General features: G+C 39.6%; 1 protein-coding gene across 2 annotated transcripts in view; it reads right to left on the minus strand.

The window, feature by feature from the left end:
- The window catches only part of LMTK2 (lemur tyrosine kinase 2), a 78,913-nt gene that overhangs the window by 34,713 nt on the left and 21,574 nt on the right, over positions 1–22,626 (minus strand). Inside the window, exons 2-6 of one of the 2 annotated variants that reach the window (XM_032779260.2) lie at positions 21,403–21,527; positions 20,216–20,360; positions 16,494–16,567; positions 15,811–15,929; positions 9,228–9,315 (exon numbers count right to left, since the gene is read on the minus strand). In XM_032779260.2, coding sequence (XP_032635151.1) covers positions 9,228–9,315; positions 15,811–15,929; positions 16,494–16,567; positions 20,216–20,360; positions 21,403–21,527 — 551 coding nt within the window. Of the gene's footprint in view, positions 1–9,227; positions 9,316–15,810; positions 15,930–16,493; positions 16,568–20,215; positions 20,361–21,402; positions 21,528–22,626 lie in introns of those variants that run through there. The other variant, XM_032779261.2, reaches the window with a different exon arrangement.

Genomic DNA, 22,626 nt, shown 5'->3' on the forward strand with positions numbered 1-22,626 from the left:
TCGCAGCTGCTGATCTTTAAAGACTGTGCATGATCAAGTTTTGTCTTTCAAAACACTGGTATTTGCAGTCCTCTAAACTTCATATATTTCAACCTGGTTCATTTCCAAAAAATGAAAGTCAGTGCAAATGATATCTATAAACTCTTGATTAGAGATTTATGCTAAGCAAAGAAAAGGTCTCAGCATCAGCTAACATTGTCAATACGCAGGTGATAATAAAAGGTACACAGAAAACACCACCAAGCCAAACAATACCTTACCAACTCAAAACATTTTAGTGATTCATTTTCAGTAAGGGTTTGGGCAAACAATACTAATGACTTAGTAGAAGAAGAAAATGAAGCTCAATTTACTAAGTTTATTTTTGTATATTGTGGAAATAAATGTCAGTTATTGGAATTATGTTGGGAAGGACTAGATTAAAGTACAAATGCCAATGGCTTATGCAGAAACAGCTGTTTTAATTGAATTTATGATGAACTTGTAAAGGTATCTAGAGCCTGGTCTACACTGGAAAGTTATATCAGCATAGCTATATTGGTCAAGGTTGTGAAACAAAATCGACCCCTAACCAATGTAGCTATGGCAACATAATCTGCAGTGTAACTGTAGCTAGGCCACAGAAGAGGGCATCCATCAACAGTTAATTTCCGGGGAAGTGGTATTCACACACCAACAGAAAAACACCTTCTGTCAGTGCAGACTGCATCTACACTATGGGGCTATGCCAGCACAGATATGCTGACGTAACTATGGTGCTATCATCTTCGTAGTCTTTTAGAGGCATATCCTACAACAATGCTGGGTCAGTACAGTGCTCCAGTCTTGCAGAAGGTAAGATACTCCTACATAATGAATCATTTGGAACACAGCCAGGAATGCAGCATACACTTATATTCATACTTGGTTGAGATGCCACTAGAATTAATTTACTCAAAGATCTTAACTGGTTGTATGTTATATGAATGCCCAAGTTAAGAATCATAGGAGTGGAAGGGACCTCGAGAGGTTATCTAGTCTAGCCCCAGCACTCATGGCAGAACTAAGTATTAACTAGACCATCCCTAACAGGTGTTCATTGAACCTGCTCTTAAAAATCTCCCAATGATGGAGATTCCACAACCTCCCTAGGCAATTTATTCCATGCTTAACCCACCCTGAGAGTTAGGAAGTGTTTCCTAATGTCCAACCTAAACCACCTTCCTTGCTGCAGTTTAAGCCCATTGCTTCTTGTCCTGTCCTCAGAGGTTAATGAGAACAATTTTTCTCCCTCCTCCTTGTAACAACCTTTTATGTATTTGAAAACTTATGTCCTCTCTCAGTCTTTTCTTCTCTAAACTAAAACAAACCTAATTTTTTCAATCTTCTATCATAGGGCAGGGTTTCTAGACCTTTAATCATTTTTCTTGCTCTTCTCTGGACTCTCTCCCATTTGTCCACATTTTTCCTGAAATGTGGTGCCTAGAACTGAATGCAATACTCCAGTAGAGACCTAACCTGTACTGAGTACAGTGGAAGAATTACGGTACTTCTCGTGTCTTGCTTACAACACTCCTGCTAATACATCCTAGAATGTTTGCTTTTTTTTTGCAACACTGTTCACTCATATTTAGCTTGTGATCCACTATGACCCCCAGATCCCTTTTTATGATACTCCTTCCTAGGCATTCATGCATGGTGTCACGGACATATAGGTTATGAAAAGGGTTACTAAATGTTATTTTCATCTAATACATCTCTACCTTTTTATAACACTGTCCTTGGGAGCCAAAAAATCTTACCGCATTATAGGTGAAACCATGTTATATTGAACTTGGTCTGATTCACCGGCGTGTGCAGCCCCTTCACCCCCCAGAGCACTGCTTTACTGCGTTATATCCAAATTCGTGTTACATCAGGTGGCATTATATTGAGGTTGTGGTGTACTGCATGATGAATGATGTGGCAATGGAGAACTTACTAAATAAGGATTGTTAAAAAAAATAAGCAGCCACCATTCCTGTTTAAAACAAATTACTTTAAATAATCTGGACATTAAAATTATGTCTACAGTACAAGTTACTATTCTATCCACATCTGCTTTTACAAGAAGTGTAGTATAAATCCTTTGTTTTAAATCAGTATAACTACTTATAATTAAAGCAATCATATAGCTTTTCTGTTATGGTACATTGGGTCTTTCATTATAATCTCTTTTTCTGCCCTGTTTTCAATTGCTAATTCATAAAGTTTGAAATATTTGATATTTTCATTGTGCTATAGAATTAGTCTTTTAGAACAGTAATTTTTTTCTAAACACTTGCATTAAATGTATGATTAGACAACTGTTTTAATTTGATATGTGAATTATATTCCATAGACAGTGTATATATCGACATATGCATCTGGTTTACTTACCTTGCCAGTGAACACACACAGAATCTAAAATTTAGTTCACGAAGCAAATAGCATCCTCACTTATACAATTCAGTTTCAAATTCCATGTTAAAAAAGCATTGAACAGAACTGCCTAATTAGCTCTAGATGGCAGCAAGATGCAAGAGTAACAGTCAGTATGTCCTTTGTGAAACTATCATTCAGAATAAACAGCAACTGTTCATTTATGGTTTGCTCCAGTTGAATTAAAGTCCTAGAATGTGTTTCAAGTGCACTGAATAGGAGTTTCTGATACCCATATTTAAAATTTAGGGAGTAAAATGGACTATATGGCTCTCATTTAGTAAATAATTTAGCTATATATATTTTATATAAACAATGTTTTATAGTTGAGCTATTTTAAATTAGTCACTGTAAACAATAACTAAGGGTTTATCAAAAGGGAGAGTCATTGCACAGCAAATTGGGGAGTAATCTACAATACATTAGTATGCCACATACTAACCATCCATGTGGACTCTATTGCCGTGCTCTGTAAGTTCCTTAGTGTACTTTGATCTCAGATCAGTGAGCACTAGTGAACTTTTAATGAGCAGTAGCAGGGTCCACACAGACAGTTCATGCACCGCATGCTGGTGCACTATAAATTTACAGCCATGTACTGACTCTCCATCTAGAAAAGATCCCTGGCAATCTACCTTCCAAGCAGCAATATAAAAAGTATCAAAGGAGGACACAAAAACTACTTGTATGTGGCTTTATAATGACTTTTCTAGGATTCACTTGAGATGACACGTTACTTACTCATGGCTTTATCACTCTAAGTAATGCAGCCATCCCAAACATGCTTCTAAAACCTTTATGTCACGACAGCATTGTGCATTTACTAATAAAAAGGTCTGAAAATTCGGGTTGTCCCTGATCAGCTCAGATCTCACTGGGATTCACGTTATTTTATTTCAATGAATGCTGCCATTTTGCTGCTACTTCTCAACAAGTAGTGTACAAAATGAAGAGGTGCTCAGCATTTGATTGCATCAAAGGGTGTGGAGGAAGAAGATTTTCACAGTCCTAAAACAAGTTAAGTTTATTAAATGAGATGTCTGGAAAAACAAGTCCTAAAACAAGTTAAGTTTATTAAATGAGATGTCTGGAAAAACATAAGCATCAGAATTTAATCATGATTGAGAGTACCAAGTCTTATACATCGAAAGATTAAGATATTTGTAAAAACAAAACCTAGCTTCTGAAGTTTTAAAAATGACTATCAGTGGAAGGCTGCACTTTTGTGACTCCAACTATTTCAGACTCCACCAGCAACACAACGTTTTAAGCACATGCAGAGCACTTCAAATAACTGTAGACTGCTGACCTCATCTACTCATGGAACTGGTAGGTTCCTGGAGAGTGAGTTTCTGCAGAAGTAGATTTTGACAGGTAATCCAACCTCACAATACAAATGTTAACTCCATTTATTCTAAAGTTTTCTTTACTCATAACTTAGATCATTCTATCAGAAGATTTGCTGTCCTAACAAAAAGTTGGCCGCATCTGACTGGTAATATATTAAGGCAAATCAGCTGGCTACTTTACTAACCTGGCACCATCTTGAGACACCATTAAGTAATTATAGATCAGAACACTGCACCCAAAATATAGTGTAAACTGTTACAGGATCATTTAAGATTAAGTAACACATTAAGCACATACATCTTCTACAGTAACTATTTTAAAGAATTATAGCCAACTTCTTTATGTTACGAAGTGAAAACTGGGATTTAATTTCTTTACCCAGCCACCTGTGTAAATTTACAGGCTTTCAGAGTGTTCTTTTGCTTCCTTTTCAGTTCTGTAAAATGAGTAAAGTAAAATAAATTTAATGGCCTGACTTTTAATCTCCTAGCTCTGTCACAAAGACACATTACTGCCAGAAGTCCCATGAACAATGGATTACTTCTCACCCCCAGAAAAGACAGTCACTTCAGGTCATTTCTGAAAGCATTACAGTTCCTGCATCAAACATGATTTGCATCTTAGGCTCCTCATTGCTAGAAATCAGTTTCCTCTTCATGCAGATGTTAACACAGGAAATTTATTTTCTATTGAGCAGAATTTCACACATTTTCACAAATACTAGTAACAAAATGAAGGCTTTTACTGTGCTATGATATTGCTATAGTATATATAATATATTGCTTCCCACTAGACCCACATGCAGCCACTCCAGGCACCAATGACTCTAGCCACTAACCTTGCCAGGACCACAGTGGGGACTGAGGAAACTTGAATGGCAGAGTACATAAGGTTCAAGTCATTGCAAATATCCATGTACACCTAGCAGTAGCCAGCTGGGGACAAGGTTAGTGTAGGGCCTGCCACCTTTTCTACAAATGCCTAAACTGCCCGGAAATTCCACCAGCAGTTTCCACTGCAGCCACAGCAGTAGAAGCAGATTCTACAACAGCAGACTCTGGACATCAAAACTGATATCTATACTTGAGTTTTCTTTGGACTTCTCCAATCACAGAACTCCAACCCCTGCGGCCCTTCCTCACCCATCCCATATTCCCTCTCTCTACCACCCTCACTCTAAATCTTACAGCCTTTTAAATTTCGCCCCTTTTTACATTACTCCTCTCTAGCCCCTTCCCTCTCCCCTCCCCCTCCCCCCATCAAAACAGACATGAGATAGAGAAATTAGTTTAATAGTACTGCACATATGTTCTTGAAGTAGTAAATCTTGTTTTTCATTATCCTTTCTTCTTCCCTTATGATGTCTGATTAACTGTAAGATCTCTGGGGTAGGGACCACATCTTATTTGCCTGTATGCTCAGTGAATTAAAAAACAAACAAACAACAATAGGTAGAACCCTACCCAAGAGGTCAGAACTCCGCCAGGTAGGCTAGATATTCAGTCTGAGAAACACAAATTATACAGGCAAGCATTATTTAACTTTAACTTACTACATAGTTTATTTAGACATTTATTACTCTATTTTCCAGATACATTTTTAGTTTGCTTGGAACGGAAATCAGCAGTGTTTATTTTCCATGCCAATGAGATAATTCAACTGCATTGAGGTTTATGAAAGCCACTTCTTTGGCTGTCAATTAAACTGAAAGTTTATTTTATCTCACGTAAGTAAAATCCTTCTCTGGATTATCTTCTACCATGATAAATTCTGGCATTAACCGTTAAGTCTCAAACCAAATGAGAGTATAAAAAAAAATTTCTGTAATAAGAGAAGCAGGGCAACTTTTACATTTGAAGATTGAGTAATTTTTAAAGTCAAGTTAAATAATTTAACTACTCAGAAATATGGCAGTAAGAGCTGATTATGTGCTTATCTGTGTTAACATAAGCAATGTAAAATGCAACTTTCTTCTAAGCTCAAACCATTTTTCTATAAAGAGAAAAGATGACTGATATTCCATCAGGGATTCATCTGCCTCATTTTATTTAAATACAGCTAATACAATCTGAGCAAAAGACAATGATTAAAACAGGTAGTCATCTTTGGAGGTTAACTAGCATTTTCTCTGAGAAATGTCATAGGTTCACCCTGCTATTCTGTTTGAAATTGCTTGAATCAATTAATGTGAATACAATCATATTTGTGCACTGAGCTTTTCGGGAAAGAATTTTATATTGGTAAAACTGATTAACAGTAAAAATTTTACAAGCAAAGCCTAATCACTATTTTATTACTTCTGGGAGATTTACTTTTGATGTACCTTATATATGCACATTCGAGTCTATTTCTGTCTTCATACATTTTGCAATGAAATCCTGCTTTAAGAATTCTTTGAAACCACAATCCTTTAAAAAGAGTTGGTTCTACAGCTAATCTTTAAACTCATCCAAACATAGAAAAATAAAACAAAAAATCCAACTAAGTACTGTATGTCACAATTCTCAAGTAACTGCACCTCTGACCCCTTCTCGTCTGAAGTGTACCACTGAGGTACTAGGCCTCAAGCAGTCACCTCTATCTTGAGGTGGAATTGCATGATTCTCCCTCTCACAGACTTGGATCTCGCTGCAATCCCCAGTGATTAATTGCAATTCCTCAGCAGGTCTGACTTATGTTCAGCACCTGCTGTTTTCTTCTCTCTAGAAAGAATGACAGTGGTAACCAGTGACCACACAGCTTTCTTAAAGCAAAGTATATATTTAAAACAAAAGCATTTCAGAAAAAATAGCTCCCCAAAACAGTAAGCCAATCCCTATGTTTGCCTGTCCGTCTGTCTGCAAGGCTTACCATTCCCTGGAAGCTGGGGAAATAACCCAACTCTTTCAGACTCTTCTACAGAGCCTCTCTGTATCAAACTGTCCCCCTGACAGCTGCTGACAAAGGGACTCCTCTCCACCACCACCTCCCCGTTTCCTCAGAAGGGGTTTTTCACTGTTTACTGTTCTTTTGGTCTCTTCATTCAGAATACCGACAGAACAGCCGTATCACTTTGGCCAGGGGCCTAGAAATATAGCATTGTTCTGTAATTGGCCCCGACCCCTGAAGTGTTTTGTCAGAGGTTGCTTAAACAGGGAGCTACTGCGTTGCCTTCCTGTTTGTTCTTCCCCAGTCTCTTAAACTAAATCAATAAATTCACACAGAAAAGTCTTAGAACCCAATATACAACAACTTGACTTCACTGACAAGGTCACAGAGTGATCATAAAATTGTTACATCTCAGTATTCTTCGATTATTACATAGCAGCTCCTTATCCATTACACAGTTGTTTTCAGTTGCTTGCAACTTTGCCAAATTACCATTTGGGCATAGAAAATTTCAATCCTCAGGCTGAATTTTTCTGGGAAATTTATGGTAAAACGGTTCAAACCCTTCCAAAAATAAATTTAGGGGAAAATAAGTTGCTTTGCCCATATTAAAAAAATTGAGTAAAAAAAGCAACTGAGCAGCTCTAACTTTCCATGTTTTGGAGCAGGGAACTGAAGTTTGGCAAGGAGGTCACACCGGTATTAGGGATGTGCCAATAAAAAAATGCTTACATTTCGCCAATTTATAAGCCTCTGAAATCTCAGTTTGCACATGCTCAGAAGAGGCTTGTTAGAGTTAAGCAGCTAGATTCTCCGAAGATTTTGTTTTTCCACTTCATATGATCCATTTCCTAACAGCATCTACATTTCAACCAGATTCTGCACACACCATACCCACAGAGACCGAACATATTCCAACCCAGGGTTACCAGGACTAAGCAGAACCTTTGCTGCAACTGCTCTTCCCACTGTCAATGGCTGCTGTGGCAGCAAAAACTGGAATTGAAACCAGAGAGACTGTCATTCCTATGCTCTCAATGCTCCATCTGCTGCCACCCTGGCAGCATGGAGAAAGAGAAAGCTGCCTGACTTTAATGTAGAGGAGCAAGGGGGAAGAGAGAGTGTTGGAGGCAGGGAGGATAGGATCAGGAACAGAGGGGAAAGCTGACTGCACAGGAACAAGAGGGGCCGAAACCAAGAAAAATAGGAGTAGAAAGGGACATGGAGAGATTGAGGGGCAGGGACAGAAGGGTCTGTTAACCATAGAATCATAGACTTTAAGGTCAGAAGGGACAATTATGATCATCTAGTCTGACCTCCTGCACAACGCAGGCCACAGAATCTCACCCACCCACTCCTGTATCTTCGGACAAAGAGAGGAATTGGCTGTAAATCTGAAGGTGAAAGGCAACCTGGAGACAGTGATCATGAAATGATAAATTTCATGAATCTAAGGGAAGGAAAGAGTGAGAGCAGCAAAGAGAAACCTTCCCTACAGAACCTGAAATTGAACCTATTATTCCTGAGTCTCAACATTCTTTTGCTGTCTAACAAATTGCTGTGAAACCCACTGGGAAATCTCGTCACCATGTCCCTTTAGTGGCAAATCCATGAGAAAGATAACAGCCTTCTATGCCAGTGATTCTCAAACCGGGGCCGCCACTTGTGTAGGGAAAGCCCCCTGCAGGCCAGGCCACGCCGCTTCCATTGACCTGGAGCAGCGAACCGTGGCCAGTGGGACCAGCGGCCCTGGCAGGTAAACAAACTGGCCAGGTCCACCAGGGGCTTTCCCTACACAAATGGCAGCCCCAGTTTGAGAACCACTGTTCTATGCTATCAGTTAGAAGCCTGAGAACTGTGCTGTGGATCTAAAGATCCCAAACCCTGATGAAAATCCATATGAAGTATTAACAGAATTCCACCTTACTGAATTTGGGGTTTGTTTGTTTTTTTTCAATTTTAAAGTTCTTAATTTTTTAAGAATTTGCATAAATAAATGACATTAAAAGAATGTTAACACTAAAATCAAATTCTCAAAAGTTAGGAAATGTATGAATTAAGGTTACTCATGCAACCTTCATTTGGTTCCCTTGGGCTTATGCATTACGATACCAGTCTTTAGTTAGATGATCCTGTACTCTCCACTTCCCTTTCCTCCCTCCACCCCCACAGGACTTCTGCCTCATTCATGCATAGAATTAACAGGGTTTTTTTCAAAATGTGATATACTAACAATTCTGTTGTCCAGGAAGAACAAAGTGGCAAAGCTTACTTTCTGTACAATTATTTTCCTCTCTAGAAAGTCCCACAATGAACTAGGAGTTAAATCCTGAACTTAGAGAGCTAAATATAAACAAATATAGCTTTTGTGGTCCACAAATGAGAAAAAGTAAATGTTATTTACCTTTCAAGATATCTTTATTTGACTCTTCAAGGAACATTTAAAAAATGAACAGGTGGTTTCAATAATGAGGTTCACAAAACCTCTTAAAATGTACTCCAAAGAAAACAGTATTTTCTAACTATAAACTATTATTAAATTTACTATTTTCACTATTAAGTTTACTTACTAAATCACACAACTCAAACACCAGAAGATACGGGATGGCTTCCACACACCGCCCAATACATTGCAGAACGTTTGGATGCTGAAGAATGCTATAAATAAATACAAACAGATTATTTTAAGTCAGAAAAACAGCAGTACACATTAATAGATCTAACATGACTGAATACTACCATCCCCCTATGCATCTCAATTTCCTCTTCTGAAAGTCAGATTTAAATCCACATAGAAACAGCATGAGGCAGATCTTCAAACTCAATAAATCCCCTTTGATATGCTCTAGCCGTGCAAGGAAATCTTCAAGAGGCCTTAAGCGGACAGCTGAGCATTCTCCTGGCGTGGGTGTAAAGTGGTGTAAAGACAATGCTGCTACACCCTGTTTCCCCTCTCCCCCATGGTGTGTGTGTTGGGAGCATACAAGGGCATAGCTGGGGCATACTGTGCTCCAGTACCCCAGTGGGACTGTACAACTATTTAAAGCAGCCAGTTACTCGGTGCCCCTCTGCCCCAGAACTGGCAGTGGAAACATGACAGCCACTTTTGCCCACTCCCTGAAAAGCACATGAAGATTCAGCTTTTCGTTTCCAGCCAATTCTTTTGAGTACCCTTGGACTCCAAAACAGGAGACCAAACAAATGGAGTTTACTTACCTGTAACTGGAGGTTCTTCAAGATATGTGGTTCCTGTCTGTATTCCACAAGCCGGATATGTATGCGCACCATGCGCCTGAGTCAGGAATTTTTTTGCAAGCACTGTCAGTTGGCCTACACCTCCGTTGTAGTTCCCATTGGGCTCAGAATCAAGGGTATAAAGGTGGTGCATGCCAACGCCATTCCTGTTTCCCATTCTTACTGCAGTTCAGAATAATCTGCAGGGACGGGGTCGGGGGGGGCTAACGGAATACAGATAGGGACCACACACACCTTGAAGAACCTCCAGTTACGGGTAAGTAACCTCAATTTCTTCTTTGAGTGACAGTCCCTATGTGTATCCTACACAAGGGAAATTAATAACCCAGCAGTCAGATGGCATGGGCACGAGGATGCAGATTCGATAGTCTACTGTAATACTGCTGTCCCCACAGCTGTATTTGCAGTTGACAACTGAACCAGAGTGTAATATCTCATGAAGGTATGCAAATTGCTACAAGTATGTCTCCTACACATCTTTAGGTGGAGTATATCTCTCAGCAATGCAGCCATAGTAGTCAGCCCTCTAATGAAATGAGCCCTCACCCCTCTGCAGGGGGACTATGAGCTAGTTGTAACAAAGGGTAATACAACCTGAGATCTAGTTTGAAAGTCTCGACGTCAATCTTGCTTAACCCCTTGATCGCTCTGTTATGTAAACAAAGTTTCGGTATCTAACATCCTTTGTTCTTTGCAGATAAAAGGCCAAAGCCCTTTGGTCATCTAGAGAATGTAGCCACCTCTTCACTTGAGACGTGGTTTTGGAAAAAATTCTGATAAGCGGATTACCTGACTCATATGAAACTCAAACTACTTTGGGAATAAATCCAGGGTGGGATCGTAAAGAGATCTTTTCTTTATAGAAGATAGTATATGGTGAGTCTGCCATGAGTGCTCTCAGCTCGCTGACTGTTCTGACTCTCTCAGCATATGCACAGCATGCCCAGTCATTTGACTGCATTGTCATCAGCCAGTGAAGAGCCAATAGTCCACTATCAAAGCAAGTCAGCGGGCACTTGTCAAAGATGTGCAACATAGTCTGAAGCTGACCACATTTACATCATCGGATGAAACCCCATTTGAAAATGCTGGCCGCACCATTGCCTTGCTCTGTCCGAAACCAGTTCAGGGATGACTACAAGTACCTTGGCAAGTCAAAACCTGACAGGCAGATGGTTGGGTCGGTGATGAGAGAGTGATTAACAACTGTCGTTGCTGCCCACTCGTTACGCCAAGCGGATTCCACCGTCACGTCCTGTGGAGGGATAAGTGACCACAAAGGAAGCCTAAAAGAGAGGCAAACTGGGAGGTGGACGATGAGGTCTGAATACAGAGGCAAGTCGTTGTTCTCATGGATCTTAACCAGGCGCATGATGGAAGCCCCCTCACAGCGAATATGGGGCAGTGCTATGTTAAAAATATTGGCAGCCCTGGCAATGGAGTTGCACTTAAAGTCCCAGTAACAATACATATAGCTTTTTTAATCTCTACATCGACCAGCTTCACGTGAGACAAGTGACATCAGATAGGAGCACAATACTCTGCTCGAGTCGCAGAGGGCAAGAGCTGATGTTCTAAGCACCTGGGAACAAGCACCCCAGATTGAGCTGGCCAGTTTTCTGAGCAAGGTGTTCTGAACGCTAACTTTGGCTGCTGTCTTTTTCAAGTGGTTGCGGTACATCAATGACCTATTCAGTGTCTTCTGACTGATACTACGGCTATTAGAAAGGCCAACTTCATGGACAGACAGGCCACAGAGCACGTGCCTAGAGGCTCAATGGGGGGCTTAGTGAGCAATTATAAAACAAAACTGAGGTCCCACTGAGGTGCAAATTTCAATGGTGGAAAGTGTTACCCAAAATTGGGCCAGCTAATAAGCTTAGGGAGGACTAATGACCCACCAGAGTCTGGCAGGAAGCAGCACTTTTATTATACTGAGAACTAAACTCAAAAAAAGCACAGGGAGGTCACACTCACACTTGCATACTCAAGCTCCCAGGACAGGCACGGCACTGGAGATGTCAGGATTTTTCAAGGTAATTGTCCCCCAGCACAGTGATGGATGGTGCAAAGAAGGTAAGTCTTCCCGAGGCATGATGGAATGCAACACAGCAAACCACTGGCCAGGCGGTCCGGGCGAAGGGCCTTCACAGGACATACAATCTTGTGAGTGCACTGCTGAGCACATGGCCCCTTCCCCTTTTAAGGACCTGCTCCTCATGGCTGCGACTAGAGATGACTTGGCCACATCTGGTTGGTCACACTCCACCTTGGGCAGTGTCCATGCATTGTGTGTGTGAATGCTGCCTAATTAGAGTCCCAGACAACTTGCCTACCTGGGAGCTCTTCTGATTGTCCAGTTGTTCAAGCAGCCCATTCATTTTACAAGCATTCCAGGAGGGGGAGGGGAAAAGCCACTTCACGGAATTTAGAAAGGGGGAGGAGACAACAGGTAGGGGGGAGTGTAACAGACCTTTTGGAGCATACAGGTTATACATAACAGATCACTGGTGCTCCTACGACAGAAAGGATCTGAGAAATCTAGTTTTAACAGGATGAGTGAACATGTATGGTTATCCATCAGAGGATGGAAAACACTGATCATTGCTAAATGCACACTCAGAGAACTGAGCACAAGACCCAAAGACTTAAGAGTAAACAGATACTCTAAAATAGCAGGAATCCCAGCAGATTCCATAAACAAGGTACACTGTGAGCCACAGAGGAGAAACGCTTCCATCCTTGGAATAATAGCTTCTCATAGCAGTGTTTTCTGCCTTTGGTTAAGGATGGACTTCACCCTTTTAGAACATGAGCACTCTATTTCTGATACCCATCCAAATACCTGGCCATGAGCTTGAACCTGCACTTATACTATGTTAGAAGGTTCAGCAGTGTGTGGGTGTTAATAGGTGGGTGAACTGACCACATAAGCAGATGTGTAAACCAAAAAACTGTCTTGGCCAGTTGGATGCAGTCAGGATGACTCAAGCTCTGTCTTGTTGGATCTTCCACAGAACTTGTATCATTGACATGGGAGGAAAGATATACCCCACGCAGCCCTGCCATGACACTAGTAGGGCATCTGTCTTGTAGCCCTTGCCCAGAGCTGCTCTGAAGAAGTATTGAGGAAGTTTCCTGTTCTCCCATGAGGCAAAAAGGTTCCAGGTCAGCGTTTCCTGAATGGGCAAAGATGTTGTCAAGAACCAAAGTGTGAATCTCTGATTTGTGAAAAAATGTCTGCTCAGGCACTCCGCTAGGGAGTTTTGCACCCCTGGTAAATATGCTGCTGATAGTGTTATGAGATGGCTGATGCACCAGTTCCAGAAGATGACAGTCTTTATGCACAGAGGAAGAGATCTCTCTCCCTCCACTTGTTTACATAAAATACCCTTATGTTGTCCAATATTACTTGGACATGTCTGGATTGGATGAGTGGGAGAAAGGCATCGCGGGCTCAGTGGACCGCCCAGAGTTCTAGTGATGTGACATCCATTCTGGACTCCCATATAGTCCAGATGCCTTGTGCCATACGATTGCCCACATGAGCACCCCAACTCAAGAGGGAGGCATCAGTAATGATGGCTGCCTCAGGAATTGTGTGAGGAAAGAGATCCCCACCCAAATCTTCTCTGGTTTTGTCCACTAGACGGGAGAGTCTAAAACTCTAAGCAGAACTGTTCCCTTGCTGCTTATGTTGCAGAGACTGTTGAGTACATGAAGAGAAGCCAAGTTTGTAGTCAGCAAGGATGAAGCTTCCCTAACAGAATCACATGTTTACATGAGGCCAAGCAAGAAAAGGCAACTTAATTGATGGCCTGGATCTGATAGTGACCTGATGTATATGAAACCTCTCCAGAGGTAGACATGGTTTTGCCGTAGTCGAGTCCAATGTCTTTCCTATAAAACTCATGCAACTCATGGGGGTCAACATGCATTTTTCATGATTGACACAGACACCCAGGGAAGACAGAAGGTTGAACAGAACACCTCCTGCCTGCTAGAATACCTTGTAAGAATTGCCCATCAATAGAAACTTTTTGATTGAGGATTAAAATATGATGTGGCATTGGATGCTGTAGAAGCTGGGTACCTGGTCTATAAAGCCCTCTGTTTCTTGCATGGGGCCTCCTGAGTACACAGGTGGTAAAACAGCTGAGGACACAGTCTTGTCCTATACCCCGGTGTATGGTAAACTAACCTGAGGCTCCTGCACTTTCTCAAGCTGAATCTGTACCTGTACATGAGCTTTTGATATTGTCTGAAGTCATCTGGCAGAGAGGGAGTAGCTGGAGTAACCACCTCATCCAGTGAAGAGAATGAAATTGCTTCCAGAAACAGTGAATCCAGCTCACCTTCCCCTTCCAAGTATTCCGATAGGGCCGGTTGCAAGAGTCCAGGTGATGGCAAATAGGACTCCTGAACTGATCCTGGGTATCTAACCTAGGACTCCCACAGTCTCCCATATTAACAGTAGGATGGATCATCTGGCAGAGAACCACCCCAGTTGCAGGGCCTCAGACTCATCTGAAGAGAAAGCCAGATCCCTCATCCGCAGCAGAACCAACAATACCAATGGCTGTGCCTCAAGGCTTGCAGGTGGGATGGATACAACTGCCTCATCAAGATGGTCTCTTCTTCTGGTGTATTAATATTCCAGAACAGAGATGGTCCTAACAGGAGGGATGAACGTGGATAGTGAAGAGCAAAGAGGTCCTCCAGGAAGACGTAGGTCTCTGACATCAAATAGACTCTCTTTGTACCTCAGGGCAAAGTCGTCAGAACCAGAGCTTCTCTGGTCATTGTTGTCAGCTCCCTCCAGGGCCGGGTCGCTAGCAGTACCACATCAACTCTAGAAGTGGATGGGAGCACCAGTAGCTGTTTATCCCAAGCCTTCACCATCGGAGCTCATGTCAAAAGCTGTTACTAACCTTTTTGTAACTGTTGTTCTCAAGATGTGTTGCTCATGTCCATTCCACATTCGATATGCATGTGCTGCATGCACCATCACTAGAGATTTTTCCTACAGTGGTACCCATCAGGCCAGCTCTAGCACACTTTGATGCCCCATGTTCATACACCAGTCGAAGGAACCCAGACAGCCCCATACCCTCTCCATTCCTTCTTGCCAGCTAACTCTGAAGAGAGGCAGGAGGATAGGTCATGGAATGGACATGATCAACACATCTTGAAGAACAACAGTTGTGGTAAGGTTAGTAACAGTTTTTTTCTTTTTCGAGTGCTTATTCACGTCCATTCTATGTTAGTTTTTTCCCCCACCACCAAGTTAAATCACAAGTGACCCAAACACAATGATAAAAAGCTATTTGTATAACCTAATCACTTCTTTGATTGGATTTAATATTTGTTTAATGTTTAAAAACAGATAAGATGCTGCTTAAAAATAAGTTTTGTTAAAAAAATGAAGTACATAAAGCATTGCCAACTCCTGTGATTTTATCACAAGTTTCACTGTATTTGGTTTTTCTCTCAAAGTTCAAGCTCCTGGAGGCAAGTGACTACATGAAAATCTCAGCATCAATTTAAAAAAAATCTCTAGTCTTCATCCCTGCAGAGAAAAGCCCAAGAATGCAAACCAAGGCTCAAAAATTGGACGGCAATAAAAACACGAAACTGCACTCTTTAAAAATCTCATGATCTGGGGGGATATGTCTGACTCAATTTTTGATAATTTAGCGTTGACAATATTGAATGTGTATTTTTCTTTTCTTAAACTACCAACATTTACTTTTTATTAACAGACTGAAAAGGGAGGACAGAGGTGAGTTTTACATAAAAAAGAACCATAATACTGAACAAGACAGCTTTCCACAGTTTATGTATATATTAGTAGCATGGACTGTCTTCAAGTTACCCAAGGTATGAGAGACTACTTACTAGTAAGGTTCTCCATTTCTCAAAAACTGCTCTTGTTCTTTGAGACCTGCATTTGCCTTTAATTCCTTCACTATTACTCTTGCTACACTAGTACCTGAGTAGATCTCCCCAAGTAGGACCTGAAAAACAAACAATTCTACATTACATAGTTTCAGTCACATTTAAAGAGGAAGTATCCGGTTTCCTGTTATACCTCAATTACAACACAAAAAAACCACAAAGCCACTAGAAACATGTGGCTACGGGTGTCTTCTGACTTTTTTGCTAACACATCCAAAGCTTTGATTATTCATCTTCCACACTTAAGAAATTATTCTGACAATTGATATTAATCCTCTGCATTTAAAAAAAAATTATGTAATTTTTTTAAATAAAAATTGGAGTTAAAGAGCTTTTTCTACAAAAGCTGCTAAAATTAAAACAGTAATTTACATGCTCAGTCTACTGAAGTGGAATTTCTGACTATTTTAAGTATGTTTTGTTTAAGCAGCACTGCATCTGAATTGAAGAGAGCAATGAGATAGAAAAAGTACATGCAAACAGCAATACAAATTAAGTTCTAAAGACAATTTTCTTATTGTGTTATTACTTTGGATAAATATCATTTAAAATGGTAACATAGGTCTCTGCTTAGGAATAAAATCTCAACTGCAGAACTACAATATTAAAGGAGGCCTTTTCACCTTTCCAAACCAGCCATTTCCAATTTCTTGAATATAGTTTAGACTCTGACGTGCAACTTGAGACTTTGATCCTTCTGTTATAAAAAACAAAAAAAATAGACACACATCAAGCCACTCAAAATGGCCAAAAGTACCTATGCTACTGTTGAAGAAATAATGCATGATCCTAAAATGCTAAAAAAAAAATTAGTTCTTACATCAATTACAGCACACTACAATACAATGCACATATTAAGCTAAGCAGCAGAAAATATTGTTAAACATTTAAAATGACAAAGTATTAAAACAAGGCTAACCTAACGACAGATGAACGAAAGCCAAGGCTGACACTTCTCATCTTATTTAGGCTTTTTAACAGATTCAACTAGTAACCAATCCAAGACCAATGAAATACCTTTGCACAATAATGCAAATTAAGAATGACGTGTAAACTTTAGCTTTCAACACATCCAGATATACTGCAAACCAACAAAAGAAAGAAAGTCAAAACAGCTGAGTTTGCATTTATCTCTGTAAATATATCTGCATTAGACAGTTATGGAATCTATTAAATCACTGTTTACAGGAGTCCTACATAAATGGCAGAACATAAGCACACAGCAGATCATGGAATACTCACGGCTTTTACAAGCCCTGATTAGCCACCTTACCAGCAGAGCTCCAGTTCTTTACATACCGACCCAGCTGCTCTAATTGCAGCCTCTACCTATGTGAGGGGAAATTTTCTTTTGTAAAAAATGTACTTCACATGAAAATCCCCCTTGGCCAACTGCTGGGAAATCTGAAACCTTAGCCTTTTTCTACACTGGCAAAAATATACCCATAATTCACTGCCAGTGCAGTTCCACTGGTGGTTAACAAAAAGTTGCAGGGTAGATGTGTTTAACCATTTTAACTGGTAAGGAACACAGTGGTAAAGACACCTAAGCCCTGTCGACAGTACAATACAACTTTTGTCACTGGTACCATGAGTTGCTCTAACGGTAGCTCCCATTTTTGCCACTATAGGCCAGGTCTATACTAGGAGCACTTTACCAGTATAGCTTATTTCAGGCCCTCCTTCCCCTTCCCCAAAGCAAAACATGCTATATATGAAAATGAACAGTTTTGCCAGTACACCTGTCTAAACTAAGGGCTTTTGTCAGCACAACTATGTCAGTCAGAGATCATACGTCATCACAATTCTAACCAACACAGCTATAACAGTAATAGTTTGTAGTGTAAGACCTTGCCATGGAAACAATCTTGGGGAGAGGCAGCAATCTGCTGAGGTGACAACAGTCTCTCCGTTTGGGAAAGTAAAGGGCAGGGTGGGAAAGAGTGTTAAATCAAACGCTGAGATTTTGTGATCCTAGTCAGTTTTTCTTAAGAGTCAGCTCTGCAGAGCTTAAAGAAGCAGCTGATTAATCCTAATCAGTTTTCCTTTACAGCTCTCAATTCTTTGTTTTTAAAAATAAGCAGGACAAAAAAACCCAAAAAACAAAAACACACCCAGGTACAAAGAAACAGCACAAAAAGAGGGGGAAATGCAAATATCAGCAAATAGGCAGAAGAAGGAGGGCAAGGAAGGGAAAACAGGCCTCTTTCAGAAAGTCTCCTACTTTTTAGATCTTTAAACTAATGGATCTAACATTTTTGGTTTGCTGTTTTTGTTTTTTTTCTTTGGGGAGGGGGGAAAGGAGAGGGAAGCGGCGAGAATTGAGTGTTTGCAGTAAGTTGTCTCACACAGAGTTTAAAAGTTCCCTCGCTGAGAGCTGATCAAAAATGCATAGGTGAGTGCCATCAGCTTCTGCTAAAGCTAAGCTTGACCCAAACAAACAAACAAAAATTTTCAAGACCTTAAGGTTGCAAAGACATACTCAGTCCATATTAGGAAGTCTAACTAATACAATGCTTTCTTCTTCTACAGACAGATCCAGAGCATCTGTTGCTGCTCATATTCTTCCGCAACCTGCCGAAGAATGAAAGTTAACTAGCCTTGTCAGGTTCCACTGCTGATTTTCAGAATCTGATGAGAAACAGTAGAACTGATAGTTATTTTCATTCTGCTGGTGTTGGGAAAAACTAAGAGCAACAGCAAAGAAAAGCAGTAGACCTGTCCACCAGAAAGATTTTTTTTAATTATTTTTTTATTTTATTTTTAATGGAGTCTGAGAGACGCATTGAGTAGCAGAGACTCCTCTCATTGTAACAGGAGGAACAAACCGTGTTTCTTCACCCTTGTACAAGGAAACTGGGAGAAGGCACAGGAGATTGAAGGGCACCTTTAAGTATTAAAACCTACTACCTGGAGAAAGATAAAGATTGGACTCAGAAGTAGGGTCCAAAGAGAGAACCCTAATATTAAATCCCAGCACCTTCCGATTTTCACAGTAGCTGACTTTTCACCTGTTATTGTCTCTGGACATAAGACCCTCCAAAATCCCACCTTTTGTATTAGCCTGTGTCTAGTAAGTTTAGTCTTTTGACAATTAAGGCTTAGAAATTTCTGCTAGACATCTGCCGGTAGGGCATGAGACTGTGTAAGTGATAAAATAAAGATAAACAGGAACATATGAGGCACAAAAGTTTTGTGAGAAAATATAAGAGAACAGACAAACAGCACAACTTTGAGAAAGAGAAGAGTGGTGAGAATGGCAGGAACATGCTTAAAACAACTCAGAAAGAAATACACCATGATCTAATATAAGAAAAAGTAGAGTGAAGTCAGGACGGGAAAAGAGGAAAAGCAAATGCTATAGTGACAGTAAGTAGGCCTGACTGAATACTATCTGACAAAGATATTTTCTTTTTAAAACTCTGGATAGTTACTGAAGTCTTCTTTGGGTCTCCTCTCTAAACACTTGCAGTTGGCCATGGATGTATTGCCAGAAAGATTTCTTTGTATTAATCAGAAGTATTATGTGCAACTGGAAATAATAATTTCATACTTTATATTAAATAGTAATTTGTGCATAATATTTGAGATGCTGCAATTCAATTAAAGGTAACTACAGTTTCCTATATGGGGCCTGTGCCTTTTTTGTTGTTTTTTGGAAAGTATACATGAAACCATTTTAATCACAGAGGGAAAATTAATCTGATTCCATTTTTCAGCTTCATCCTCACAGATTTGAAGCAAAGGATGTTCACAGTAAAAACAAGCTAATGGTGTGACAAACAGGGTTACAGGTACAAGTTTCAGATCACCCCAAAAATCTGCTAAAATGAAGCTCAATTTTGCTCCCACTTAAGTCAGTGGCTAAAATTCTACTAGCTTCACTGGGAACAGATCCTGGTCCATGAACCAGGACTATTAAGAGGCAAAAATCATACATGGCCAAACTAAGTATCTTCATCTAGTCCTTTTTTTTTAATATTAGTTTAAGAGTGGAAAAAGGCATATTTTAATATATTTACTATGCACTCTAATTTTTGAAAATTTAGATTCTGTAAACTATTTTATAGCTGATTTCTGAAGAGAAAATATGAATAAATTTTATTTTGCATTTAACAGAAAAACAATTTTTTCTGGATTTCACAAAGTTCTAATGCTGCAATAAAAATAATTTACAAATAAACATTTGCCTAGACTTAGTAAACTCTTTAGTAAATAATAGATTTGTGTAATATACACAGTATAAACAAGATTCACATATGAATACTATATTTCAGATACTAGAATTCTAGATGACTATCACTTGATCATCTTCAGTTTCATAGTAAAAAAAGGTTCACATCACCTGCAGGAGGCTGAAACTGGGATGGAGCTGGTAAAGCAATGGTCGGAACTGAAAGAGTAAACACTTCTGCCGGAGACTGAACAGATGGGGTATCTTCTGCTGGTGGTGTAAAATCTATTTCATCATCAAAATTATCTTCAAATTCCTGCAAGAGCAAAGATTTTAGGAAACCACGATACAAGGAGTCTTACTGCCTTCAAACTGGAAGACTAATATATTCTTTCACAGTGCATCAGATTTGAAGATGAAAACTTGATTATAATCACAATTATTAGCTCCGAGGTGACAAACACCCTATTCAGAGCCAATTGCAATGTGTGTTATAATATATTTAACTGATTTTGTTTAAAAAAAATTCATTCAGATCTAATCTCTTTTCAAATTCTCTAGTAGTTGAACTAATTTATTCTTTTCAACAAACCACTTCCATTTTAAAAAAGGACTTCGTTTGAAAACAAGATTCACCAGAGGCCCTGCATTTCTAAAACCAATCAGTAGCAATAACTTTATTCTTTTCTCATTTAATCACAATGTTATAAGCCAGAAGCACTGCTAGTCTGATATGCTAAAAATTACAGAAAGATTTCAAAAGATGTTGCCCCAAATGACGCAAATAACTTGATCAAACATCTACATCATCTCAAAGCAGCTGAGCCCTAAGCTTCACTTCCAATGATAAAACGTAATTCCAAATTCACAGAGGTCGCAAAGATAGCTGAATTTGAATACTAATCAGAATTTTTCCACTAGGCAGAGTTTAGCTATTGTTAAGTAAGTCATTAGAAGGTACAATCTAACAGAAGTTCTGTAATCCTGTCAATACGTAAAAATGGCAATTAGACAAACAAAACAAGGACAATACAGGAAGAACTGATCTTTATCACATAGTCTTGCAAAGTACTAAACTACTAGTAAAATTAGCAGCAAATATATACACTTATGATAAGTTTTTACTGTAGTAAATTACAAGTAACTTGCTATAGTATGCACTCTGGGCCAAGTCTGCACTTATTTGTGTTCAATGGTGTTGCACAGCATGCAAGCAAGTGCAGAATTTGGCCATTTCAGGAGAGGAAAAATGTTTAAATCACATCCACTGTAGAGCGATATTCTGAATCATTTGTAAGTTAGTTATATCATTACCCATCCCAGATTACTTTTGTATCATTTTTAACTTCAATGCTTACCTTAAAGTCTATCTCTGGATCCTTACAGCAGGAGATACAGTTCACAAGCAGTATTACCAGGACTACTAAACTACATGCAGCCAAAGCCACAAAAGAGGATGAAACTTCAGCTGCAGCTATTTCCCCTAGAAATAAACACACATGCAGTTTTAAACAAATTTATTTAAGTCTTAAAGTTTAAAACCTTTTAAAACATGCAAAATAAATAGTGACTGGCAGTGTAAGATACAAGTGAGTTTTAGGGTATATGTCCATGCTGCAATTAAACATCTATGACTGATCCATCAGCTGACTTGGGCTTACCGGGCTATAAAACTGCAGTATAGACATTTGGGCCTAGGCTGGAGCCCAGGCTCCAGGACCCATCCGCCTTGTGGGGTTTCCGAGGTTCAGCCCAAGCCCAAACACCTTTACTGTAATTTTATACCCTTAGTGCCCGGGTCAGTTGACGTGGGCCAGCCAAGGTATTCGATTGCAGTGTAGACGTACCCTAAGTGCTTATGATAATTCCTGCTCACATCCACAGAATTAAGTCTGGCTTGTGGAGAAATATGACATATTAGCAAATACTTAGAAGTTTTTTCACTTTCTTTTGCAGCACTGCACATCTACAATCGATTAGGATCAACTGCTTTTTAGTAGGGACTTTATGAGAAATGTCCAAAAATACTGCCTATAGAGAAATTGGGTCATCACGTACATAGTCACAGATTTGCATGGCATTTTACCAAATAAACAAAGCAGAAGAGCTGCATTAAGATGACAACACAGGGAGGGACAAGGAGTGAGAACAAGGGAAAAGACAGACATGTTCATATAGTTAACTGGGAGGATGCCAAGACATACATCTTCAGAATGAGAGTATTTATTTTTAAAAGAAATATGAAGCTATTACACACCTGTATAACAAACTAGTTTACAAGACTTTTTAATGAGTATTTAAAAAGTGAGCGTGTGACTAGATGAGTGAGTTCCACATATGAAAGAAGGCAAAAAGGCAGATATACAAAGACAGATGGCTTGGATTGTATGAAGGAGAAACTAGTGGGACTAAGTAAAAAATATTAATAAAAAAAAAATCAGGAAAGTAATTAGATTTAAGTTGAGGTTTACTTTCAAGGCAAGAACGAGGAGTCTGAATTTTATTTGGGAGCCTAGAATGCCAGTGAAGAGATTTTCAGAGAGGGTGCCTGCAGTGACAGGACCCTAGTATTGAACTCAGGC

The sequence above is a fragment of the Chelonoidis abingdonii genome, chromosome 9, assembly GCF_003597395.2.
Source record: "Chelonoidis abingdonii isolate Lonesome George chromosome 9, CheloAbing_2.0, whole genome shotgun sequence".
Lineage (NCBI taxonomy): Eukaryota > Metazoa > Chordata > Testudines > Testudinidae > Chelonoidis > Chelonoidis abingdonii.